The following is a 27,780-nucleotide window of genomic DNA, read 5'->3' as shown; positions in this document are numbered from 1 at the left end:
TGGTCTCTCCCTGCGACCCCTCAAATCCTCAGCAAAGATACTAACCTATACTTAACCTTTTTAACGGGACAGCCTCATGCTTCATACACATAAGCCATTTACTCTTCACAACCGTCCTATGAGGTAGCGCTAATATTCTTTCCTTATAGATGGGGACACTGAGGCCCAGAGGCACTGAGTGATGTAGGCAGATGACTCTGCTAGAAGTATTACTGGAGGGCTCCATGGAGGAGGAAATACCACAGACAGGGTGCAGAGGTTCAGGGGCTGGCATTCTCTGGCCTGGAGGCAAGCAAATGCACACTCTGCTCTGGAGCCAAAGGGAATTTGGTGTGGCTGTGAGGTGACGGGCCCAGGTGAGTAGCCCAGCTGAGGTGGCCAGCTAGTAGAGAAAGGGCTAATGTGGCATCTCGCATGAGATTCATACCGGGTTTCAAACCAACGCTCACGTATACTCTCTGTACTCATGAAGTCTTGCACTCTTGTAAAGGAAATAGATTTTTAACAAACAATCCTATACCTAATTATATAATCATAGTTGCAATGAATGCCCTGAAGGTAAAGGGCAGAGGACTACACAGGGATGTAGTCTGGGATGGGGTCTGAGAACGTTTCCTTGAGGAAATCACTTTTAAACTGAGATACAAAGCAGGACCCGGCCAGGTGAAGGACGGGGATGAAGAGGTGAGAGAGTAGAGGGATGCAAATGGAGATAAGTGGTTCCCAGTACTTTGTGCAAATGGCCAGGGGCAGGAAGGTACCTGAGGCATTCAGGAGCTGGAGGAAGCTGGTGTGAGGGAGGGGAGAGGTGACGCTCTGACGGGGACAGGACCACTGCAGGAAAGCTAAGGATATTTTTGTCACGGTAAGAACCCTGGTGCTCAGCCTGCAGGAAAGTCATGGAAGGTTTTGCTTTGTTTTGGTTTTTGTCATGTGATCAGAGCTGCATTCAGGGAGGATCCCCATAGCAGCAACAGGATTCCTAACAGACGGACGGGAGGGCCAGGAATGACAAAGGTTTCGATGAGTTCGCTAGGGATAGTGAAGGAGGCCTGGACTCCCAAGGTGTCTGAGGAACGACGATCCATGATCGGTGTGAGGTGTGAGGGCAGGGACACTTTTGTCTGGCTCTCTTAAAAGAGAAAAACTACATGATCTCCCTTGCATGTGGAACCTAAAAAAGTCAAACACATAGAGGCAGAGAGTAGAATGGTGGTTGCCACAGACACACAGGTGGGGGAAATGGGGAGATTGTGACCAAAGGGTACAAAGTTGCAGTTACATAGGAAGAATATGCCTAGAGATCCAATGCACAGCAAGGTGATGACAGTTCATAATATGTATTGAATACTGGGAAATTGCTAAGAGAATATGTTTCAGATGCTCATTCATCAAACACAGAAGAATGGTAACTATATGAAGACGAAGTATGTTAATTAGCTGGACTGTAGTAATCATTTCACAAATCAAATCATCGTGTAGTACATCTTAAACATATACGATTTTTATGTAAAAAATTTAAAGGAATTGAAAGCTATTCACGTGGAGGTGATATGGGAGCAGTGGGGCAGCTGAGATACTGCAGAGAGAGGATTCAGGAGAAGGGAAGAGCCAAGGGAGAAAACCTGGGGGCTGCCGAGTCACAGAGCAGAGGCCACGGACATGGCTTATTTAATTGACTGAGTCACCAACATTCACAAGATGGGAGATTGCACCTGCTGGTGCAGGTTTCTGTTTTCTCTGGAGAGAGAGAAGGATCCAGCAACACTGGCCCATTCCTTAATGGCACAGTAACATGGGGCTGTGAAGTGGCTGCCTCTGGAAGGGGAGGTATGGCTTATTTCTGGCTTACCACAAGCCCTCCTGGGTTCCCTTCGCTCACCAGGGCTGTTACAGATAGAACAGGTTTACTTTAAGGCTGGAGCAGAACCCAGTTTTCAGGGGTCTTGGAAGTGGAAGGGAGCTAGGGGGAGTTGAGGCTGTGAGCACAGACCCCTGTGTTCATAAGCTCAGAGTTGTAGAGAGGAAGGAGTGGTCTCCTGGAAACCTCTGCTATGGGCCAGGCACCGTGCACATGAAGAGGACAAAGACACAGTTACTGAATTGCACACAAGCCAGCCCAGCTACATCACTATAGGACGAGGCTACTTTGGAGAAATGCTACTTGAGACCCATAAAGTGCCGGGAGTTCTAAAGAAGGGGCCGCTTACATCTTCTCCTCTGTTCCACGGTTTGGAAACTGAGGGTATCTAGTCGATAGATATTTGTTGTTAGAGGTCTAAATGAATGTTCTACATGAAACATTAAAATAAAAGCACAGGTGTCACAGCAGTTTTCGGAGCAGTGGTACTTTTGTTGACAGGATCTTACATGCTTCTCAACAACACTCCCTCTTGCCCTGCAGTAGGCCATCTTTCTGTAAATATCACTGGAAAAAGAGGCAGGCGAGTTTACGTCAGCTGTCTGTGCTCAGCGGGTCTGTCCAGAAAGACTACTGCCTTTTAAAAAACTCTGTCTTTCTTCGAACCTACTCGCAGTGAGCTTCAAATACGGCTTCAAACTTTTAGGTGTTTAGCCTTTTTCTTTACGGCCCGGAACTTTTGGTCTTTATTCACTGAGGCCATAACTGAGAAGAAAGGTGAGGACTGAGAAAGATTTGAGAGTCATCCACGTAGAATTGATGGTTGAAACCAGGACGGACAAGGAGCTGACCCAGAGAAAGAGTAAAAGAGAGTGAGAGAAGGGTCAAGGACAGAAATGTGAGTACCGCCTACTTAAAGGGGTATGATTACCCTGCACGATTGTCCAACGTCAAACTTCTAGACATAGGAAGAGAAGGGGCGGGGCCACAACAGGGGCTGTGGGTCGGGATGGGAGCAGCTATCACACACCAAAGAGGAGGCTTTTCCCAGGTGGCACAGGAGAGACATGTATGAGTTAGGGAGTTCTGGAGAAACTGTAACTTTTATTGTTGCACAAATTGTGGGTTAGATCAGTTTTTTAAAATTATAGTAACAGAGGTCCTTTGTTACATTGTGACTGCCTGCTAATTTGCATTTTCAATGACTGGAAGACAGGCAGTAACTGTTAAGAGCCGGATGTATGGCTCTTTTCTATGTCGTTTTGTGCCTTTATTTCTAAACCAGGAGGTGTAAAGACCTGAGGACTACATCATCCTTATGACCTTACAGCAGTTTGTTGAGCTCCAACCTTACTACAAAGTCCTAGACGCTTGGCAGGGGATCAGGGTATACTGCAGCCCAAAGGACACAGTGACTTACCTGCTGCAGCCTCTTTGTTTGGAAATAACTTGCTGTCAACTGCCATGCTGATGTCATAGAACACCTCATCCTCGTCTCGGTCAGCATCAAACTGGGAGAAATCAGGACAGACAAGTTGGGAACGTGAGGATACATAAATTAATTCATTCCAAAATATAATGAACATGCATCACACAACTGTATCTCTAATGAAGCAGGACAACAGGAACTGAGTCTTTAATCAGATATTTAGAGGGTTTTTCAAGCCCGGACCTCATATCAAACAGAGAGGGGTGTTAGGGAGTAAGTGTACAGTCACTAACAGTTAAGAAAATTGTGTAGAATTTTCTTAATTTCTAAAACAATCTTTGGAAAAACCCATAACTTGTGCTTTTCTGGCCCTTAGTTTTGTTTTGAAATCCTCCCCGCCGCCGCCTCCTTCATAAAAAAATATTTCTAAACAACATGGGGATAGATTTTCTAATTTATTGTTAAAAAAAGAAAAAAGAGACCCTCAAACCAAATTTTAGCTACTATACAAATACTATAGATGTTTTTCTTTAGGTATAGTCTACAGACACTATAGGTTTAGATGTAACAAAAATTATGCATTCAAATATTTTACCATTCTCTAAAATTTACAAAATTTTAAATATTAAAAATGTGGTTACATTTATAAATCCTCTATTTCCCAAGTTGTTCAGTGGTTTTTAAATATTTATTTATTTGGCTGTGCTGGGTCTTAGTTGCAGCACATGGGATCTTCACTGCTGCGTGCGGGGTCTTTAGTTGCAGCATGTGAGATCTAGTTCCCTGATCAGGGATCGAACCGGGGCCCACTGCACTGGGAGTGTGGAGTCTTAGCCACTGGACCACCAGGGAAGTCCCTCAGTGGTTTTTAGAAATACACTTTTGTCTCTTTGTTTTTTTAAAATAGGCTTACTGAGTTATAACTGATATACAATAAACTGCATGTATTTAAAGTGTACAAAATGGTAAGCTTTGACATCTGTATACACCTGTGAAACCATCATAAAAATCAAAATAGTGAACATCTCCATCGCCTCCCCCCAAAGTTTCCTTGTGCCCCTTGGGAATCCCTTTCTCCTGCCCCCCCCATCAGGTAATCATTGATATGTTTTCTGTGACTAGAGATTATTTGCATCTTCTAGAATTTCATGTAAAAGGAATTGTACAACATGAAATATTTTTGTCTGGATTCTTTCACTCTGCACAATTATTTTGAGATTTATCAAGTTTATTCCTTTTCCTTGCTGAGTAGTATTCCATTGTATGGATATACTATTAATTCCATCCTGGATATGTTTCATCTTGGACATTGTAGTTTTTATCCATAGATGTTTGACTTGAGTCTTTAGAAATATCTATGTCTCTATTTAAGGTTTTAAACACATGAAATACAATTATAATAACTTCTAATATCCTTCTCTACTAACTCCTACAACTGAGTTGGTTTTGACTGATTTCCCCCATTATTATGGGGCATATTTTCCTGTTTCTTTGCATGCCTGGTAATTTTTTACTGGATGCCAGGCATTGACAATTTGACCATGTTGGATGGTAGGTGTTTTTGTATTTCTATATTCTTGAGTTTCATTCTGGAATGTAGTTTAGTTACTTGGAAACAACTTGATCATTTCAGGTCTTGTGTTTAAGATTTGTTGGACTGGACCAGAGCAGTGTTTAGTTTAGGGTTAATTATTCCGCCCTGTTGAGGCAAGACACTTTGAAGTGTTCTACCCATTTCCTTGTGAATTAAGGGATTTTCCAGTCTGGCTGTAGAAACAAGCACTCTTCTCAGGCTGGTGTGAGCCCCAGCTACTATTCCTGCTGATCCTTTTGGGTGGTTTTTCCCTCAGTTTTGAGCAGTTTGCTCATATGCATGCCCTGATTAGTACTCTGCTGGATGCTGGAGGGGAACCCTCTGCAGATCTCCAGAGTTCTCTCTCTGTGCATCTCTGGTACTCTGTCCTCTGCAATCCATCCACCTTGGGTCTCTTGTACTCTCAGCTCCATTTCCTCAACTCTTGGAGTCTACCCATCTCCACAAGGCTTCCTTCTCCCTGCACTGTAGCTGGAAAGTTTCCAGTAATAAGCTGGGGACAATCACAGGGCCCACCACATTTGTTTCCTTTCTCTCAGGGAATCACCTCATTGTCTGATGTCCAGTGTCTTAAAATTGTTTTTTTTTTAAATATATATTTTCTGTTTATTTATTTTTGTTTGTTCATGGGAGGGAAAATAGTCTTTTTTATTCCATCTTGGTTTTTAATCTTAATTATTATCTTGAAGATATTTGAAAAGATTTAAGTGATTTATTCCTTTATATTTTCCTACTGAAGTGCTTCATTATTTTTAGTGAGAGGAGTTTAGAAGCCCAGACTAGAAAGTTATTACCTAATCTCCCCTTACACAGTTAAAGCTCATCGTATGGTGCTGTAAAGTACTTTCACTATGTCACATCAGCCCACGGGAAAGGTGAGGCAGATCGTCTTGTTTCTATTTTACAGGTGAGGAAATACCTACTCAGATACTATGACTTTCTCAAGTCAAACAGCTAACAAGCAGGAGAAGTAGGACTTGCACTTAGGATGACTGACACTTTCTATCCTATCAGGCTACATGTGATCATCATAGTCAGACAGATATAGCCCTGCTGCTCAAATGAGTGTTAACAGCCCTTCTGTCTAAACGCGAGGGCGAGAAAAGCAGATGGTGGTTAGGACAGATACGAGGGGACCACCAAGGCAAGATTAGTGCCACCTTAATGCACTGCTTCCCACACCCATAGACCATGGCTGGTTTTTTTCTTTCAAAATGTCTGTCAGCTATCATCAGTAAGGGGTAAGTTCTACTAAGAGGGGGTTTGTTTTTATTTTTTTCTTGGGCTTTTGAAAGATGGGTGGCAGCATATAATTTTATAAATAAAAAAGCATAAGCTTATGTTTTAGCCGTAGTTCCCCAGAAAACAGAAACTAAGGCAAAACTTATAGGTTAACACTTTATTGGGGGCACGCGTATGCATGTAACCCCAGGGCAGTACGTTTGAAAGAAAAAGGGAAGTGAGACAAAGAAGGAAGCAAAGCAAATGTAAGGTGGCATGTTACTGATCTGGGCCCCAGCTTCACAAAGTCACAGCTGGTCTCCAGAAAGGCTAAATGGAACCAGTACATCTCAGAACAGTCTGAGGAGGGAGGCATTTATATGCTGTCTTTTCAGTTTCCTGCTTCCACTGGTCCAAGTTTTCCTTATGAAGAGTTAAGTCCCCCCACCTCTTGGTTGTGTTTCCTAGACCCCGGGGCAGCCCCTGGGAAGCCAGATCCCATGCCCCAGGGAGTGGCAAAGCATCTGGATCTAGAAGTGCTGGAAGGTGCCCAGCCCCCTGCAGGTCTGGTCTGGTTGGGCCTGGGAGCCATCTCTGCACAGGCTCCCACCAGGCTGGGGACAATGAAGCCCAGCCTTCATCCTTAAGAGGCTGGCTGGGTCCATCAGCCATGCTGGAAGGCAGGGCATCGGTGGACAGCTCTCCATTCAACAAGTGACCGAGGCCCAGGGCACATGGGCCAAGTGAGTCAGGGGAAGCTTGTAAACTGGCTTAGGCAGCTTAAAACTCAACCAGAGCTTGATCTGAATTTCTGCTTTCCCTGTAGCAGCAGTCTGATCTTGAACAACTTATTTCCCTGTTCTTAGCATATATACAATTATTGTGAGGACTAAAGAGATGGTGTATTTAATACCCCAATACAGAGCCTGGCATAACTGCAGTCCTTCTTTTTCCTCCTTAAGGCTGAGGGAGTATGTTCTATAGACCTTTGGTCGCTTCTGTACTTTGAACAAGGTGTGTGTATGCTACACACACACACACACACACACATGCATACACTTTTTTTTTAAACGTGGGGATTGTGTAATAAGGAATACAACTGACTCTGAGATTTTCTAGGAGATATTCTATCCTCCAGTTGATTTGAACAAGGATATGTTTAGCTCTGGCAGACTAAAGTACTTAACTGTCCAATCCAAAAGGCAAAATGCAAAAAGTAAAACATCATTCATGAAAGCATTCAACAAATATTTGCTGAGTATCTACTATGTCTTAAGTAGATTCCTCAACGGACCACTCTTAAGTGATTGGACCACGAACAAGGAGCCCCAAGGAAGGAAGGTGACACCCACACAGCCAACTCAACTCTGGGATTATACAGATGTTGTTGAAGCCCACTGACTCTTGCATCAGGACCACAGAATTTAACCTAGTCTTCTTTATTTTCTGTAACATCTCACTTTGACAGCTCCAGGACTAGCATAGGATTCTTGTCTCTAGTCATTTGGCAAGTTATGTGGCATACGGACCTTGAAGAGCATTCTGATTGAGTACTATCAGGACAACTGCCACTGAATGGACAAAGATCTTTACAAATTGGTAACATTCAGTGTTGGAGAGGTTGTGTGTATGGTGAGTGGAGAAGTGGCTTTTCAATCATCGGACCTTTTACTTACTATCTGTTTTTGCACAAACCATACACATCCGTGGTTCTCAACCAGGAATAATTTTGTCCACCCTTCCCACCCCTGCCCCAATATTTGGCAATGCTGGTAGATATTTTTGGTTGTCACAACTGGAAGGGGGGAGGCTATTGTCTAGGGACGCTGCTAACTACCTTACAGTGCACAGGACAGCCCTCTCACAACGGAGAATTATCCAGTCTAAAATGTCAATAGTGCTGAAGTTGGGAAACCCTCATCTACACCAAAGCATTCTCAGTTTTTGGGTTTCTAAATAGTGTTTTGAAACTCAAGTAACAATGATCTCCTTCCTTTCCTTCCTCCCTTCCTCCCTCCCTTCCTTCCTTCCTTCCTTCCTTTCTTCCTTCTCTCTCTTTCTCTGTCTCTATCTCTCTGATTTTGACCTGCAAGAACCTGTGCTGTAAACTTCAAAATACAGAGAATAGTAGAAGTGATAATACTGCAGGGGTAGCATAGGTATAGGGTGATGAAGGTTCTAGAAATAACAGTTTCTATAGATCTCGTGGGGCAGAAACAAGCTTTGGGGGCAGATGTAACTCTATGCCACTAGGCCAGATGATGTCCGAGGTTGTTCCCAGCTTTGAAATTCTGTGATTAGGTGGGCCCTTTATCTTTTTGGTGATAGTTATTTAATATCTAGCAATCTTAACAAACCTCTTTTCTTATTCTGAGGGAAAGAACTCGCAGAGGACACAGTCTGCATGATTTGTTTTATGTCATTTAATGTAAGAGGGCTGGGGAGGTCAATTGGAAATTTCAAAATTAGATGCTTACCAAATTCCCCAGTTCACTCACAACATGTTTTAAGTTGAATAACAAATGTTGTAACAGCTTTCAAAATCATACAAAATATATCTAGATTAGGAAAGGAAATTATAGTAGATTGAGCAGAATTAGGCACCATCTGAGGAGAAAGCAACAATGACGGTTTGCAATTTTAATGGCAGAAATGAGTTCTTGTTTTCTTTTGGCTCTGATTTTCAGACTGCAAGAGGCTGCCCAGATCCTCTCCACAGAGACAAGGCATTCTGTATTCTTAGCTCTGCTAGCTGGAAATGTTAGGTGTATAAAATATCCTAAAAGGACTCAAAAGGGAGGATAACAGTTCAGTCTTTCTAGATTCCACTTTCATTAAACTTAGCTCTGTCTCCTGTATATTCTCTGCTTCAATATTTGAAAAGGAAATAAATTGGCTCTGTTATTAGTATTGTCTCAGTTTTATATATCCCATAAGTCTCATTCTCTGAGCATCATACCAGCTTCTTCAACATTTTACTTCTCCCTGGTTTCCTGCAAGGGATTTCAATTAAGTATGCTCTCTATCAAATGGTTTTCATCATTTGCTACTGGAGATCCTTCAACATGCAAAACACTGGTCCTTCAAATCTTTTCTTTTATATGTCTTGAGACTTCCTTCTAAAGAATTGATTGGTTCATGTCCTCTTTATAGTACTTTGTTTTCCTCCAACAAAAATTGGAGTTTGTACTAAAATAGTGATCATTAAAAAACTTGTGGTCCTGGGAGTGAAATCTGTAGTTATGAGCGATGGAGTAATCACAGCTTATATTATTCCGCAGAACTGTGTTTCTAAAGCTTCATAATTAAACACAAAATTTGAAGAGAAGCATTGAAGTAGATTTGGTTGGGGGTGGGGTGGGTAGGGACAACATTCTGTCTGGGAAAGCCATATCACGTGGGTGGTGGAACCAGGATCTGAATCCACATCTGTCTACATCGAACGGCCAAGGCTGTGAGGATCAGCTCTCAGCTCCATGGGGCAGCCACAGATCTTAGCTGGGCTCTTGCAGAACAAACCAGAGTTAAAGCCCTAAAGGAGTACTCTCAGGACAGACTGAAGCCAAGCCAAGCCAGGTCCAGATGCAATATACTCAAATATTCTTGATCTCAGGCTTCCCTGGTGGTGCAGTTGTTGAGAGTCTGCCTGCCGATGCAGGGGACACAGGTTCGTGCCCCAGTTCTGGAAGATCCCACATGCCGTGGAGCAGCTGGGCCCGTGAGCCATGGCCACTGAGCCTGAGCGTCCGGAGCCTGTGTTCCGCAATGGGAGAGACCAAAACAGTGAGAGGTCTGCGTACCACAAAAAAAAGAAGAAAAAAATTCTTGATCTTGTTTTCCATTTTGAGGCTATAGTAGGTGATTTTATTTCTCTGTATAATATGTGTACCCTGCCAGATGGATGTCTGTTGGCAGAAGAACCTCTCTGCAGGCTGGCCAGGAGCATCAGAAGAAGCAATGACAGGCAAAGCTGACCACAAGAGGCGGAAGATGTCCCAACTCCAAATAGAGCTCTCTCTCGCGGTCTTTAGCTTAAAGTTATCAATTTCACAGTGAAGCTGGCTACTGCTCCTCCATCCTCTTTGTCTACTGTTGACTCTAGCTGTACCTTCCCCAGTAGCCTTCTACAACTTAAACAACCCTGCCCTTTAGTTTGTTAAGAGGACTGAAGTCATCTAGCGTGGATTCTGTTTTTCTCCTCTCATTACCACTCAATCCTTCCTCAGTAATCAAAGAAAGAGTAGGCCTGCCCTCCTTCTAAGAGCCTCTCTGGGGTTGGAGAGTAGATTTTTGGTCTGGGTCCATTTTCAGTCTAACACTTCCTGTAGAAGCTGCTCTGGTTTTGCCCCAGGGGTTCCTTATCCCTCAGCACCTGAGGCACAGCCTTGGCTCAGCTGCTCCTCCTCACATCCCAGCCAGGGCTTCAGTCCTGCCCCTGACTAGGGGGCAGCATTCCAGACTCCTTTCCCAGAGCTCCTTACTCTGGGTTGTCTCATTAGGGGATGGTGGATCCAGAGCCAGACCGCCTGCAATAAGAGGGGAGAGACTAGGTCTCAGGACTTGCAGAAGGTTGCTGGGAAGAGTCAAAGCATAAAGAATCCAAGTTGGTGGTGGAAACTGGTTCTGGAACAATTTTTGAGCTGAATGGTATGTGGCTACAGTAGCTGATTTTTAATACTTTGCAGGCTAAAGTGGAGCCCTAAAGCAGACATCCTCAGACTGAGCAATGTCCAGATAATGAACTGATATCAAGTGCTCAATATTTTGCTCATGGATCTGTTGGCACTATGAGAGGACAATTTTCAGGTTAAGTTGCTCCATGTGGCATCTTAAAAAAAAGCCAAACTCCAGAAACAAGAGAGTAGAATGGTGGTTGCCAGGGCCTAAGGGGTGGAGGAAATGGGGAGATGTCAGTCAAAGGATACACATTTCCATTATAAGATGAATAAATTCTGTGGATCCAATATTCAACATGGTGACTAGAGTTAACAATACTGTATCGTATACTAGAAAGTTGCTAAGAGAGTAGATCTTAAATGTTCTCACCACACACACATATACACACACACTGTAATCATGTGAGGTGATGGGTGTGTTAACAACCTTATCATGGGAATCATTTCACAACATATATGTGTATCAAATCATCTCATTGTATATCTGAAACTTATACAATGTAATATGTCAATTATATCTCAAGCTGGAAAAAAAAGTGAAGTAAAATTAAGTTGCCACAGAAAGCATATATATAAAAGGCATAGATATCCTTTTTATTCTTTTTGGCCTTGCCTTGAGGCTTGTGGCATCAGTTCCCTGACTGGGGATTGAACCCAGGCTCTTGTCAGTGAAACCACGGAATCCTAACCACTAGGCCAGGGAACTCATTTTGTTTTTGGCCGTACCATGTGGCTTGCAGGATCTTAGTTCCCTGACCAGAGATCGAACCTGTAATTAGTCTAATGGAGGTGTAGCTGAAAAAAAAAACCCTATTTTAGTACATGTGAACAGATTTAATATATTTTTAAGATGATACTACTAAATGATGCGTTGCTTCTCACTCAGAAGTTAATTAAAGGAATAGATCTGCAACCCAGCAAATAGGTTGATACAGTGGATTTTGTTAGATAAGAAAAGTTTTCGAATATGTCTTAGGATCAGGATGGATCTACAAGATGTAATTCAACTCAGTAAATATTTATCGAGCACCTACTTTGTCCCAGGTATGCGCTGGGTACTGAAAATACATGAAAAGAGGATTAAATCATGTTAGGTTCTCTGTAATTATTAAGGCACAAACAAGGATTAAAATACTTTGAAAAGATTTGATAAAGAAAGGTTACAGGAAGAAAATGGAGGAAAATAGGCAAGATATACTCACTGTAGACAAGAATCACATCATGTGGTTCCTACATTTTCTCTACTGCACCTAGCAGGGTGCTGAGCCCATCAGTTAGACAACAAATACTTGTCAGACTCAGTTAACCAGAAAATTCAATTAATTAGAGTACCCTTTCCCTTCCTATTTTCTCTTTTTTCCCTCTCCTCCCAGCATTCCAGAAATTTGAGACTTTATAAAACTACAAGGTGATGGCATAAAGATTTAAACCTCTGCCAAGAAATCGTCCAAACTAAAACTAGTTAAGAGCCTCAGAAGTCAAATTTCAGCCTCCCGTGACATTTGGTACCTTTCATAATTACAGGCTCCATTCTCTCTAGTGCTCAAGTGTCTCCTCTGTAGAGCCCTAAGTGATACCCTGGAAGCCTGAAAAAACTACCTGCTGCCAAAGCACCAGATGTGTGACTAGGGACTAATTTAGGCCTCGGGAAGATCAGGCTCATTCTTTCTTTCACTAATTTATTCCTTTCCTTTTTTTTCCCAGTTGAGATGCTTCATTCTTTTATTTTATGTTATTATTTTATTTTATTTTTTGCGGTATGCGGGCCTCTCACTGTTGTGGCCTCTCCCGTTGTGGAGCACAGGCTCCGGACGCACAGGCTCAGCAGCCATGGCTCACGGGCCCAGTCGCTCCGCGGCACGTGGGATCCTCCCGGACCGTGGCACGAACCCGTGTCCCCTGCATCGGCAGGCGGACTCTCAACCACTGCGCCACCAGGGAAGCCCCATTCTTTTATTTTTAAAAATATCTCACCAGCGGTGTTGACTTTAACAACCCTAGCCAAATGTGGCCAGTTCATAATTACATGGGAGATTTAGTGGAGATCAAGTGGAATCAAAGAGATCAGCTCAGAAAACGAAAAGCAAAGGGAAATGGATCTTGCAGTGTCAACATGGGACCTTAGGATGAAACATGTTGCTTACAAGCAGAAAAAGAGTTAGGATTTTAAATCAAATTCCTTTTTAGTTAGTACACACTTTCTATGTTACCACTACTGAGAGATTGTCTCTCTATACAAATTTCTTTAGGATGGCATTTAACACTGATGAAAACAGATTTTATTGGAGTAGCCAGCAATTGTTCTGGATAATAAAAAAGCTCTTAGAAGAATCATGCTAATGTTTCCCCTTTTTGGAGACATGGACAAGAAATATTATAAATATGACTTTGGGGAAATAATTTAATTTAATTCAGTCAAATATGGCAGTGCTTTTGCCCTCATGGAGTTTAAAGGTCTATGTTGAGAAACTGATAAGTAAATCGTTAATAACAGTTCCGTGCAAGAAGGGCCTTGATGGGGTGTACATGGGGTGTTCTGGGGGTTGGGACTGTGCAGGTGGGCAGTGTGGGGTTAGGGGAGGGTCAGAGACAGCTTCCTGGAGAAGCTGATCCATGAGTCAAAGTCTGAACAAGTGAGACTAAGTGAAGTGAAGAAAGGAAAGGAAGGGCATTTCTTTCAGTGACAAGGAATAAAGGTATGAAAGCCACAGTTTCTTTGAAGAAAATGAAGGTGACTTTGTCTTAAGATTTTGGGATTCACCTTCTGAGAAGGGATTGGGTGGTGATACACCTTCTTGCTTCCTGAAGTTATCTGACGGCTTTCTTGAGGTTTTTGATCTGGTAGCTGCTTCCTCTACCAGAAATCCCTGGGCATGTGCATGTACTAACTGTGTGCTGGGCTGTGTCCACAGGAAGGTGACAGATGAGCTCATGGGCATAACAGTAGTTACCATTTATTAAGCACTTACTATCTGCCAGGCAATAGGCGAAGCACTTTGTAAACATCTCAATAACACCCAGAGCAACCCGAGGTGTCACTCTCCCAAGGAAATAGCTCAGACAGGTAATACTTATTTAAGGTCAAAACTGGTGAAGAACAGGGCTTGGGTATGAACTCAGGTGTGTCTTACTTTTGTCTTACTATACTACACGTGTGCTCTTAAGAACTAAGCTGCTTAGCTCTGTGAAGAATAAATCCTATGCAGTTAGTTATCCCACATTCATTTCTTTTTTTTTTTAATTGGAGTGTAGTTGCTTTACAATGTTGTGCCAGTTTCTGCTGTGCAATGAAATGAATCAGCTGTATGTATACATATATCCCCTCCCTCTGGGACCTCCCTCCCACCCACCTCCCATCCCACTCATCTAGGTCACCACAGAGCACTGAGCTGAGCTCCCTGTGCTCTACAGCAGGTTCCCACTAGCTATCAATTTTATACATGGTAGTGTGTATACGTCTTTTTCCCCTTTATTTTTAGTTTTAAGGACATTTCCAATTTCAGAGTCATTTAAAAAACCATCCTCATTTTTTCCTTTATGCACTAACCCCAGGTTTAGTACTTTGTGATAATGTGGTTAGTACCAAGTTCCCAAAAAACCAATCTGGTCTTTGTTTCAGAGTAATTAACTTATTAACAAGATGGCTATGGTTTGATGGTAAAAAGTAATTAAAAAAAAGAATGGAGGATTATTTAACAATTTAATACCATTGGGCCTTTGGATAATTCAGCAATTTTGTTCCAAGTTTTAGGAAAAATATAAATGAAGCAAGCAAGAAAAATAAAATTATGAGAATGGAAATCAGATTTATAATAATAGGATTTATATTTAGGTCCATGGACAGAGGAGAGGAATTAATGTGCAAATGGATAAAAAATCCTTATAAATTCTTCTGATTCTGACTTTATGTGGTTTTAGCTGACTCAACTAAAAGGATGGTTACTCTTCACATTCCTCTGCTAAAGTCATTAGACCTTTGACTAGAAGCAACATGTAGAAAAAGAGATTACTTGTCATCCATAAGCAATATCTATATTTTATTTGTTGAATTTTGAAGTGGGTCATCTAGAAATTCCATTGGCCACATATCACTCAACCAATCTTGCACTCAGCAAATTCAAATCATGTGTAGCCCTGGGTTGATTCTGTTGGGTAAGTATGGTATTGATAGATCTTTCAGGCAGTAGCTGAGGTGGGTGGCTAGAGAGGATGAAGATGAGTGAAAAAGGGGATGCAGATGCAGAATATGCCTCTATCTCATCCCATGGAAACTTGTCCATGTGTGTCCTGCTTCACCTTCTCCATCACTTTTGTTTGTTTGTTTGAGGCTAATTTTTGTTTAAGTATTCCTCTTTTTCATTTTCAGATATACTTGAGACCCTAGAAGAAATCCTGTCTAGCCTCCCGTAGATATCAGCAATGAGAGATTCTGTTCTATGAAGGTGTGACTTCCCTCAAAGATGAAATGAGCATAGCTTCTGAAAAGTGATTAACCTCCGTGCTGTCTCCAGCCAAGTCTGCTTCTCTTTATGATTTATCTCTGCCATCGTGGACATGGTGAGCTTCCTCCTAAAGGGGCTGGGAACTGGTAAACTTACCTAAGGTATAAAAAGTGCATAGTATTTGCAAAGCAACAGACTTCTCCAAAATTTTATAGACAGCATTCCACATGGTACACATGGGACATGCCAGTGGAGACCAAAGCCAATAAGAATCTGTTAAGAGCCTCAGGACAAAAAGCTGAGCCTGAGAAAACCAAAACTAATGTCAATTTCAAATGCAACCTTCAGGCTCATAGAATAAGGCAGCTTTGATTACACAAAAGCAAAGGTAAATATATCAGCTTTTACAAAATGATGAAGTGACTTTGTAGAATATTTAGGAAATGTATCACATCCTGCAAGACCTCTTGCAAGCTATTGGAAGGTTCTCATAGATGGTTTTTTTTTTTTTTTTTTTTTTTTGCGGTATGCGGGCCTCTCACTGTTGTGGCCTCCCCCGTTGCGGAGCACAGGCTCCGGATGCGCAGGCCCAGCGGCCATGGCTCACGGGCCCAGCCGCTCCGCGGCATATGGGATCCTCCCAGACCGGGGCACGAACCCGTATCCCCTGCATCGGCAGGCGGACTCTCAACCACTGCGCCACCAGGGAGGCCCTCATAGATGGTTTTCATTTAGTCAACAAATATTTGAGTACCTAACATGTGCTGTGGGTATGGTATGCAAAGATGTTTCACTCCAGTATCACATAGTAGAATAAAGAAGACTGCGTTTTCCCCTGTTATGAATGTCCTCTCCATTAAAGATAAGTGAGAAAATGACACTATTGAGTGTGTGGAAAATGACACTATTGAGTGTGTGGAAACTTTTATTAATTTATTCATTAAAAACACATCTTGTGCACCTACTATATGCCATGCACTGGAGGTTCAGTGCTCGGTAAAATAATACTCTTGCCCTTGAAGAATTCATAGTCCAGTGAGGGGACATTCACTTGAACCCTAACATTAGTATAGAATAAAGGCAGTCACAGAGCTATAGAGAAATGTACATGGGAGATCAGAGGAGAAAGGAGGATTAATTGGTCTCAGAGCGGAAAGGGGGATTAAGAAGGATGTGTGGATAGATGGGATTTGAGGATTAGAAAAAGTGTCAGAGGAGATGAGGCCATTTGAGTCCCAAATATTTAGGACCCATAAACATTCTTGTCTGGGTTTGTGGCTGCCCCAGATCTAATAAAGATATTCTTCTTTATCTGACAACAATTTAGGAATCAGAAAACACGCAGCCAGATCTACACAATTCTTTATCTGGTTGGAGAATTAGGTTTCTCAATAATGTCAATAATAATTCATTGTTTTGCTTTGACCACAGGTAACCCTCAAGGGAAATGATAAGGTGTAGAGAAAGACTCTTAAGCTAGATGACCTAGATTCACATCCTAGCCCTACCATTACTAGTTGTGTGACTTTGTGATTCTCTAAGCCTCTTTCCTCATCCATAGAAAGGTGATAGCCGTAGTGCCTACATCACATGGTTGTGGACTGCTAAAAGGGTTAAGTAAGAGAATCTATTATTATTGTAGAGCTTGGCACATAGTAAATCTCAAAAAGCGTTACCTATTACTATACTAGGGAGTAGCAAATGGTTGTCTATGTAGAATCACATTTCCTGAAAGCATTTAAAATGGGATAAATTCTTTTAAGTCCGAAATGATTTACATCTCTTTCTGACAACTTCTTAGGTCTCATCATTGCTTCTGCTTTTTAAAAATCTCCCTGGTTGTAAATCAACTATATGCCTATAAAAATTTTTAAAAATCAATAAAAAATCTCCCTGGCTTACATTTATTTTATAAATATCATTATAACATTGATAAAGGAAATAAAAGCCACAATAGCAACAAATCACCCCAATCTGTGCCTCACTTTCACTTTTCCACAATCTTTTTTTGGACCAAACATCCTATAAGTGAATAAATAAATGAATTGTGATCTCAACAGTTCTGTCTCAAAAAGAAGTGTAAGGTATCATAAAAATCATGCCTTAAGAACTAGGCTACATTTCTATGTTTACCCCAAAAGCTGGGAATAGCTAATATAAATGATTTCCTGAATTTTAAAATATTTAAAAAGAAGTCCCATCACTATTTCCTGGTAGGAAAGGCAAAAATGGAAGATTGAGGGATAAGTGATAAATTTGGAATGATAAACTACAGCAATGACGTTAATACTAGCACCAAAACAGGTTTCCACGGAGTATAAAAAACAGTCCTTTGGCCACTAAAAGGCCATTTCCTTTTGGCATAAAATCATGACCTACTTAGCGGTCTTGTCAGGAGAGTGAGAATCATGATTATGAATGTGCAGATTCAGGTCCTGCGTTTCTCTGGTTGCAATGAACACGGCTGGACGACAGCCAAGGGGGTTAAACATAATCCCCTGAGCACACACTGAAGAGAAGGCAATAAGAGTTCTCTATTTAAAATTCAGATACATAATTTTTAAAGATTTGTAAGTAGCCAGATACTTATCTCACTTTAAGATAATATTAGTATTCATTTAAAATGTGTTATTTTAAGTTTTTCTTTAACATGTCAAGTGAATTACAGAGGGATGTGGCTTAAACTTTAAGTCACTTAGCTTATAAACGGCACAGAGCAAACTAGTAATTACCCTGAAGAAGAGCAAAGCCACTCATTAGAACGGCCCCAAATGTGTTTGAGGATTTCCCCCATAAGATTCATGAGAGTTTAAGTCTGGAAACTTGCTCCTTGGAGGAACACTGAAAAATAATTAACATCCATTTTAATCTCTCATGCCGTCTAATAGTATTTATGGTATAGTTTTAATTGCAGCCAGGCCTAAACCTAAACAACCAATTTAGAAAGTATAATTATATATGTGCTTATTCAGTGGTTCATCTGTCACATAGCAGAGACAAAAAGACTGGGAATCTTCTAGATATTTCAACCACTCTGCATGTTCCAAGGATTCTAGAATTTCTTATTTTATTCAAGCACCATCTTGGAGTTGATATGCCTGGCCTTTTAGAAGCAGGGAGGTACAGCTGGTAGTTCCATCTTTTACAAGGAAAACGAAGCCACTCTGTGAAGCTATAAATGATCCAGGGTCAGTGGTTTTCAGTATTTGTTTTATTCTATTCCACCTTCCTCATTTCTGAGCATTTGGTACAATGAAGAGGTTAAGAGTGTGAGCTCTGATATCACACCAGCTATGTGACTCCGGAAAACACATCATCTCTGTTTCTGCAGGTGTAAACGGGGAGTAATAACAGTTCCTACCTCACAAAAATAATCCATGCATAGTGTATGCACATGGCAAATGTTTTATAAATGTTAGTTATTATTATTATCTATTTTTTATTATATGGTTTATGGTGTCTTTCCTGTGGCATCTATCCATTTATTTACTCACCCATCAGCTATTAATTGAGCACCTGCTATGGACAGACAGTGGGCCACATCAATAGCCTGAGGATGTTTTTATTTGAAGAAGGTCCTGAGAGAGACAAATATATATACCAGGTTGGTAAACCCCTCCCCAGCTGCTGAGAGTATTGGCTGCTAACAGCTCACCCCCAGACCCTTTTCTGGAGGACTGCTCTTGGCTGACAAGTGCTGCCTGGAAGCAGCTCCTTATCACCTGGACCATCTCTGTGCAATTCTCTGTATGGAGCTTCTGGTGAGATCAGGCTGAGCCTGGACTGCTCCTGAAATTTTTAATTTGCATCTGCCTTCTTTCCCTGCCTTTTCCTGTTCCCCTCACTCAACGACAGGTGTCTTCTGAGAGCAATCCCTCAACAGACTCTCTCAGAAGCTCTGCTGCTGCAGAATCCAACCCAAGACAAAACATGCCCATGTGCTATTCATATACAACTTTTGATAATGCAGCTTTCAAGTAAATATACCAATAATGATTAACCATAAATTTCTAGAACTTCTTTAAAATACACAGATAAAAATAATCTATTGTTCTTCTAAAGGGATTGAACATGTACTTTTAAAGTATTCTTATTAAGGCTTCACTCTGCCTTTTTTTTAATCTTAGCTTTCTTAGAATTTCCTCACTTTTAAACTAAGAAATCATGCTGTAAAATGGATATAAAGTAAATAGAACAAAAATCTTATTTATGAATTTATAAAAAACATTTTGGGGTTTGTTTTTATTTCTTACATTCTTTCAAAACTGGAATAAAGGGCTTCTTTTTTGGATGGGTTGGTGATTTTGATCATCTCTCTGGTTCAGTGTTTATTCCCATTGATATTTTTTCTTTTACTCTTTATGAGTGATCTGGGCTTGTCATTCTGTGTAGAAGTTGATTGTTAGCTTCACAAATTCTGGGCTCTACATGCTCACCTAAGTGTCCAGTGTTACAGTTTTATCAACTGTTTAATGACGTGGTAATGAGCCACCCAAGACACATACAGCAGTCTGGCAAAATACAAGTTTCACACAGTGAAACGTACTCTGGTCAAAACTTTCACATCTCTGTTTTGTTTTGTTTTGTTTTGTTTTTTTGCGATACGCGGGCCTCTCACTGCTGTGGCCTCTCCCGTTGCGGAGCACAGGCTCCAGACGCGCAGGCCCAGCGGCCATGGCTCACGGGCCCAGCCGCTCCACGGCATGTGGGATCCTCCCGGACCGGGGCACGAACCCGCGCCCCCTGCATCGGCAGGCGGACTCTCAACCACTGTGCCACCAGGGAAGCCCTCACATCTCTGTTTTATAAACTACGACAGATAATGAGGTTATGAATAATTATAGATGAGTGCGTGGTCTAGGCATTTCATCCTATTGGAGATCACGTTATATCAAAGAAGTTTTTTTGTGAAATTAAGCATAACTGATTGTAACCGGGTATGATATTCAGACAAGAGCAGAATGCTCTTCTTAATATTCTGCAAGTGTCCTTTCAAATAGCTAACTATCCTTTATAACTGGTGATCCTTCCCCAAACCACAGAATCACAGGGTTATATCAGACCTCGAGTGTCCAGCTAGGGCCCAATTCTCACTCGAATTCACAAAGACCCATGTTTGAGGTCTGCCTGCCATATAAATCATCCTGTTTTAAAAAAGAAGTTTAGAGGAACTGTGCTTTCAAAATAATGACAATTGTTAAAATAGTAATAATTTGCAATGATTTTACCTCCCCAATTTCACATTAATCACTTTATCAATTTCTTTTAAAAAGTAAAATTGTATTCATTTCCTCTATCTTCCTCTTTTCTGTAGTCTTCTCCCTTCTCACTGCGTCCTCCAGTCACTTTTCTGTACTTTACTTACATAATTCAGCCTTTCTGCTGCACCAGGCAATCTCTGTGCCCCAGATAATGCCACTTTTTCTCCTTTCTTCTTTCGTCAGTGAGGCCCAGAAATTCTTCTTGTGGTAGCCAGATTCATCCAATTTCTTTCGCATTTGGAACAAGAATTTGCAAATATCTTTCCCACATGTTTCAAAATTGAACATCACCATTCCTTCCCCATCTCCACCATTTTCTTCTCTCAGGAGGATGTGGTCTTGACTTTCACCAATACTGCATCACATCAAAATAATTCTACAGTGTCCCTCTGAACATCAGAGAATCATCCTTAGGCTATCTAGCTTTAATATATGGCAGGCCTCTAAATACAGTCCATTGCAACTCAGGTTTTGGTTTAGTCAAAGAAGTCAGTTACTGTAATCAACGACATAAGCTTTACACATCCTTAATTATGCTATTCGGTTATCACTGAGACTTCTATTTTCCAGACAGGATAGTTCTCATTCCCCGAGCTAGATCCTTTTCCTTCCAGTCCTCCAGTTCATCTCTACTTTCTGCCACATTCTCTGATATTCTGAATTTGCTTCCTTAATCTGTGGTCTGGGACTCAGCCTGTCTATTGAAACAGCAACTCTTCTGGTCACCCCACCAAAAACGTCTTGCTACTTGGCCATTCTCCTTTAGGCCAAGAGGAGAAAGCTCAAGGCTTGATCAATCTTCTTCTTCTTTTTATTAAATAGATCTCATCCTTCCCACACTTTGTTTTCAGTAGTGAATGAGTTCTCTTATATGTCAGGTGTTATGTAGCTGACAAGATTTAAAAGTATTTCTCCCACGTTTCATTCTAAATTATCACCATTTCCCATACATGAGGAATGCTTACTGTGAAAAAAGAAAGGTAAGATGCAGAATATTCTACATGGATTTTGGGTTACTCTGAGACACTAAAGATTTGGCAGCAAAGGCTGTACCTGAATGCTGAGAACAGCTTACAGAGAGAGAGAGAGAGAGAGCGAGGGAGAGAGAGGGAACGAACAAGAGAGCAAATGATAGGGGTGGTGATCATCCAGAAGAGAATACACAGTTTAATTTTCTCCCTAAATGTAGCATATAACAGGGACAGGGCATCTCTGATCCACTTTTCCTCCCCTTTAATGACAACCACCTGCTAATCTAGCAGCTTGACTTATGCCATAAAATACAGACATCACCATGGAGATCTTTGAGGCTGGTCTGAAGAAGCAATGAAGGCCCAAACCTTGTGATAGTCTGTGGGCAGAGTTATGGAAGATGAAAAACATCATGGAGTGGAATAAAGGATTCAAACCTTGGCCTTGTTAAAGCCCCATTTATGTATGCATAAGACAGTGGAACTTTTAAACAATGTGACTGTTAATGTGCCATTAGGTCAGAATGGATGAAGAATCAGTAATGCTTGTTCTTGTTTAAAATGGCAGGATAATCAAAAAATAAGTAGCTTGGAAATCAGTGTTAGAAAAAGTATCCAGGTGGTGGTTTTAGCAGCCAATTTTAACCCAGAAATAATGGTTTATCTTGCTTTAAGCAAACATTTAATGATGGAAAATCTAGTCTTAAGCAAAAGATAAATGAGGGGATTATTATTTACTTTTCAAGCGACTTGATTGTTCCCTAAAAGTGCAACTAGGCAGACACACCAGGTCCTGCTAATTCTCAGCAGAATGTAACTGATTTTGAACAAGATACAAGAGGCTCATTCTGGCTCCATTTTGCTAATAAACTTGACGTGTGATTTGGGATGTAACTGGTTACATTTCTTTACCTATAAATGGAGACATTCTGGGTCCAGTCAGTAGTTTCCAACTTGCGAGTCTCCCTGGGGTCTCAGAAAGCAGTGATAAACATCCATAAGTTACTTTTCTAGGTATTTTGTATTTCAGAATACCTAATGGAGGTTGTACTTTTATTCACAAAAATTCTCAAAGAGCCAACTAACACCTTGAGTTTATTTGCTTGCCCTTGTTAACTAGGTAAAGTAACAGTAGTTAGCTCATGCTAGTCAAAGGCTCTGATTGGTTGTAATGACATTCTAGAAATTTCCAGTGACAGGATAAATTAATTTTATTTCTTTAAAATTTATTTTATTGAAGTATAGTTGATTTACAATGTTGTGTAATTTTTATACACACATTCTTTTTCATATTTTTTCCATTAGTTTATCACAGGATATTGAATATAGTTCCCTATGCTATGAAAATAATTTTCAAAGTTCCTTGGAGGTGTAAATATTGTGAATCTCTAAGCTTTTCCATCTGTAATATTCTAATTTCTTTCCTTTCCATTGCCACAGCCATTGTTACAGTTAAAATCACTCTCACCCCCTAACTGGAATATTGCAATAACTGCTTAATTCTTCACCGACCTCTGGTCTGATCTCCTGATCGTAGCATTCCACATACCACCACCAGGCTGATCTTGCCTACGTCTTGCTCAAAAATGTTCAGGGACATGTTATTTCCTATGAAATAAAGTCCACACTTGGCATTGCCTCTCCAGATTGCTCCTTCAGAATTATTCCCATTACACCCCTCCCCTTTTTTTTACATCTTTATTGGAGTATAATTTCTTAACAATGGTGTGTTAGTTTCTGCTTTATAACAAATTTAATCAGTTATACATATACATATGTTCCCATATCCCCTCCCTCTTGCGTCTCCCTCCCACCCTCCCTGTCACACCCTTCTAGGTGGTCACAAAGCACCGAGCTGATCTCCCTGTGCTATGCGGCTGTTTCTCACTAGCTATTTACCTTACGTTTGATAGTGTATATATGTCCATGCCTCTCTTTCGCTTTGTCACAGCTTACCCTTCCCCCTCCCCATATCCTCAAGTCCATTCTCTCGTAGGTCTGTGTCTTTATTCCTGTCTTACCCCTATGTTCTTCATGACATTTTTTTCTTAAATTCCATATATATATGTGTCAGCATACAGTATTTGTCTTTCTCTTTCTGACTTACTTCACTCTGTATGACAGACTCTAGGTCCATCCACCTCATTACAAATAGCCCAATTTCATTTCTTTTTATGGCTGAGTAATATTCCATTGTATATATGTGCCACATCTTCTTTACCCATTCATCCGATGATGGACACTTAGGTTGTTTCCATCTCCGGGCTATTGTAAATAGGGCTGCTATGAACATTTAGGTACATAACTCTTTTTGAATTATGGTTTTCTCAGGGTATATGCCCAGTATACACCCCCCTTTTAAAATACAAATTTTGGGACTTCCCTGGTGGTCCAGTGATTAAGAATTCGCCTTCCAATGCAGGGGACACAGGTTCGATCGCTGGTCAGGGAACTAAGATCTCACATGCTGCGGGACAACTAACTAAGCCTGTGAGCCACAAGTATTGAGCCTGCGCAGTCTGGTGCCCGTGTGCCACAGCTAGAGAGCCCGTGTGTTGCAAAGAAAGACCCCGCATGCCTCAACGAAGATCCTGCGTGCTGCAACTAAGACCCAACGCAGCCAAATAAAAATAAATAAATAAATAAATAAATATTTAAAAAATATACAAATCTTACACTGCTGCCAAGCTGGTTTACTACTGGTATGGGCTAATTGTGTCCCCCAAATGCAAATATTGGAGCCCTGACCTTCAATACTTTAGATTGTGACTGTTTGGGGAGATAGGGCCTTTAAAGAGGTAAGCAATAAAAATGGGGTCGTTAGGATGGGCTCTAATCCAATATCACTCATGTCCTTATAAGCAAAGGAGGTTTGGACACAGACAACACAGACAGAGGGAAGACCATGTGAGAAAAAAGCAAGAAGGTGGCTATCTTCCACCTAGAGAGCAGTCTCAGAAGAAACCAAACCCACTGACACCCTGATCTTGGACTTCTGGCCTCCAGAACTGTGGGAAGATAAATTTCTGTTGTGGAAGCCACCTGTTCTGTGGTATTTTTTTATGGCGGCCCTAGCAAACTAATACACTATCCATCTCACCATCACATCTGAGCTGCTTGCCTTTGCTCCCACTTGCCTCCTGTCATGCCCGTGGGAAAGGCCTCGGCACCCCTCCGCTCACTGCCTGCTTCTTCCCACTGCTCGACTCTGCCTCCCTTCTCCGTGAGCTGAAGGCCACGTCAGACCATCTCTTCTCTGATGTCCTGAGGTTTTCCAGTCCATTACTTTTATTTAGTACTGGGAATATGCTGCCTTACAGTGTTGTCATTCTGAATAAACCACAGACTCATGGAAGGAATGGACTGTCTTATAGATCCTATATTACTTCACAGAGCCTAAAATAATTGATTGGGCTTTACTAAAAGGGCTCGGAGATAATGAATATTGATTGATTTATAAAAATTAATCTACATGTATTGCCAGGAACACAGCTATTCTATTAAGCAAGGTTATGACTATTCCAAATCTTCTTTTTAAATTTATTTTTGTCTGTGTTGGGTCTTCATTGCTGCGCGTGGGCTTTGTTTCTAGTTGCAGTGAGCTGGGGCTACTCTTCGTTGTGGTGTGTGGGTGGCTTCTCTTGTCATGAAGCACGGGCTCTAGGCGTGCGGGCTTCAGTAGTTGTGGCTCGTGGGCTCTAGAGCACAGGCTCAGTAGTTGAGGCGCACTGGCTTAGTTGCTCCATGGCAGGTGGGATCTTCCCAGACCAGGGCTCAAACCTGTGTCCTTTGCATTGGCAGGCAGGTTCTTTTTAAATTAAATTTTTTTAATTTTTTTAATTCTATTTATTTTTTTATACAGCAGGTTCTTATCAGTTATCCATTTTATACATATTAATATATATGTGTCAATCCCAATCTCCCAATTGGCAGGCAGGTTCTTAACCACTGCGCCACCAGGGAAGTCCCCAAATCATTTTTTTAACTTAAAAATAATTAAATCAAAACAGTACATCCAGAGTTAAAAAGAAAAAGAATACGTTATTGTAAGGCTTAGTGAAAAGGAGCACTCTACTTTTTCTTGCAGGTAAAACACATTTTTATTTTAGATGTTTCTTCTGGAAGTTATTGCAATTATGAATAATATAGTTATACTGCTATTTCTTGATTTATCAGTTTTAGGATTTATCTCTTACACCTCTTTGCACCTCTTTATTGTTGTGATCTCTCGATAATATTAGATCACTTTTCCATTTAATAATTAATGCTTTCTTATGCATCTTGCTCCTGTCCTGTGGTGACACTATTTTCTCCTATTGCTCTGAAGATGTAACTAGAATATTATTAATGTTTTCTCTCATTTCCTGCATGTCTCCATTCCTTCCAGATTCATTATTTTCTGTTGTGTATATTGCACCTGCTTTCATGCTGGAAACTCTCCTCAAAATTCTTTTTGGTCGGAGTATTTTTAAAAAATTTTTTATTGGAGTATAGTTGATTTACAATGTTGTGTTACTTTCTGCTGTACAACAAAATGAATCAGTTATACATATACATATATCCACTCTTTTAGATTCTTTTCCATATAGGTCATTACAGAGTATTGAGTATAGTTCCTGTGCTATACAGTAGGTCCTTATTAGTTATCTATTTTATAAATATTAGTGTGTATATGTCAGTCCAAATCTCCTGGTATATCCCTCCCCCACTTCTCCCCTGGTATGGTTGGCATATTCATGAGTGGGCCATTTTGCCAAGGGATCTCTCAAACATTAGAATATCCTTCATTGGGGCCCATTAGTTTCTCTCGAGAGGTGTGACTGATCTCTAGCCAGAGGAGAGGGTCTTGACCACTGACACAGTGCACAGGGCAGGGCAAGGGGCCGTGGTCTAAGGACCTTATGGCCAGGCTCTCAATCCACTTTCAGCCTCTATCTCACCTTGGCTGCTGTACTAGGTGTTATGGGCTGACTTGTGTCCCCCCAAATTCATATACTGAAGTCCTCATCCTCAGTACCTCAGAATGTGACTGCATTTAGAGATAGGGTCTTTCAAGAGGTAATCACGTTAAAATGAGGTCTTACAGGTGGACCCTAATCCAGTATGGCTGGTCCTTATAAGAGGAGATTAGGACACAGATGACACAGAGGGAAGACCATGTGAAAACCCAGGGAGAAGACGGCCATCTGCAAGCCAAAGAGAGAGAGGTCTCAGAAGAAACCAAGCCTGTGGACACTTTGATCTCAGACGTCTAAGCCTCCAGACCTATGAGAAAATAAATTTCTGTTGTTTAAGCTGCCCAGTCTGTGGTACTTTGTTATGGCAGCCCTAGCAAACTAATATGCTTGGTGTGTTTCATCTTGAGTTTTTCCTGGTTTATTTCCATGGAGAAGAGCTCTCAGAATTTCTCCTAGGGGGAGGAGCATGGGCAACCATGTTCTGTTCGTGGGAAGCAGGTGGGAGGAGCCAGCTCTTTTTCAATAAATGTCTGTATTTGGTGCTGAGCTTATCTTTATGTTCTGCTATACCTGGTACATCCAAATCCTGAACCTCTCCAAGGCCTTGCTTTTTCTTGTTCATAACCTCCTTTTTTTTTTTTTTTTTTTTTTTTTTTTTTTGCGGTATGCGGGCCTCTCACCGCCGTGGCCCTTCCCGTTGCGGAGCACAGGCTCCGGACGCGCAAGCTCAGCGGCCATGGCTCTTGGGCCCAGGCGCTCCGCGGCATGTGGGATCCTCCCGGACCGGGGCACGAACCTGCGTCCCCTGCATCGGCAGGCGGACTCCCAACCACTGCGCCACCAGGGAAGCCCCATAACTTCCTTTTATACAATTTAAACTGTGACTTTCTTCTTTCCTGTTAAATCAGTCACTTGTATCCCTCCTGCCTTCTGTCTTACAAAAATTTATTGGACTTTCTTAGTCATGGATGGCCTCTCCTGTTATCATTGTCCTTGTACTTTGTACATTAAAAAAATCCTTCCTCATCACTTTACTGGACTCTTGAGACGGAGAGGAAATAAACATGAGTAGGTCAACTAACCATTCTTAATCTGACTCAAATCTTTACTTAAAGTTAAAAATTGGAAATAAAAGCCATTTTCAATTAGTTACTTAAAAGCAGGATTAAATGTAGTAATGGTTAAGTCTTACTTCTGATTAAAAATATTATTTACAATTAGATCTTAAATTTTTTGATTTCATTTTATGGCTATATAGATAGTTTACCTAAGGATTTAAAAATGGAATAAATAATAGTTATACCATGTAAAAAATAGGGCATAATGCTGAACCAAATTTGATCTCATTTATAAATAATAAAATTAAT

General features: G+C 41.1%; 1 protein-coding gene across 6 annotated transcripts in view; it reads right to left on the bottom strand.

Annotated features, from left to right (window-relative positions):
- The window catches only part of AK5 (adenylate kinase 5), a gene marked incomplete at its 5' end in the record, with an annotated part of 242,780 nt that overhangs the window by 113,931 nt on the left and 101,069 nt on the right, over window positions 1-27,780 (bottom strand). For 5 of the 6 annotated variants that reach the window (XM_082612417.1, XM_082612415.1, XM_082612416.1 and 2 more), the window contains one exon: window positions 3,282-3,372. In XM_082612417.1, the coding sequence (XP_082468543.1) occupies window positions 3,282-3,372 (91 nt within the window). The remainder of the gene's footprint in view (window positions 1-3,281; window positions 3,373-27,780) is intronic. The other variant, XM_082612420.1, reaches the window with a different exon arrangement.

This window comes from Mesoplodon mirus (genome assembly GCF_964341445.2).
Source record: "Mesoplodon mirus genome assembly, chromosome: 3".
In the NCBI taxonomy this organism is placed as follows: Eukaryota; Metazoa; Chordata; class Mammalia; order Artiodactyla; family Ziphiidae; genus Mesoplodon; species Mesoplodon mirus.
Note: the sequence above shows the minus strand (reverse complement) of the source record. Positions and strands in the feature narration are given on the sequence as shown.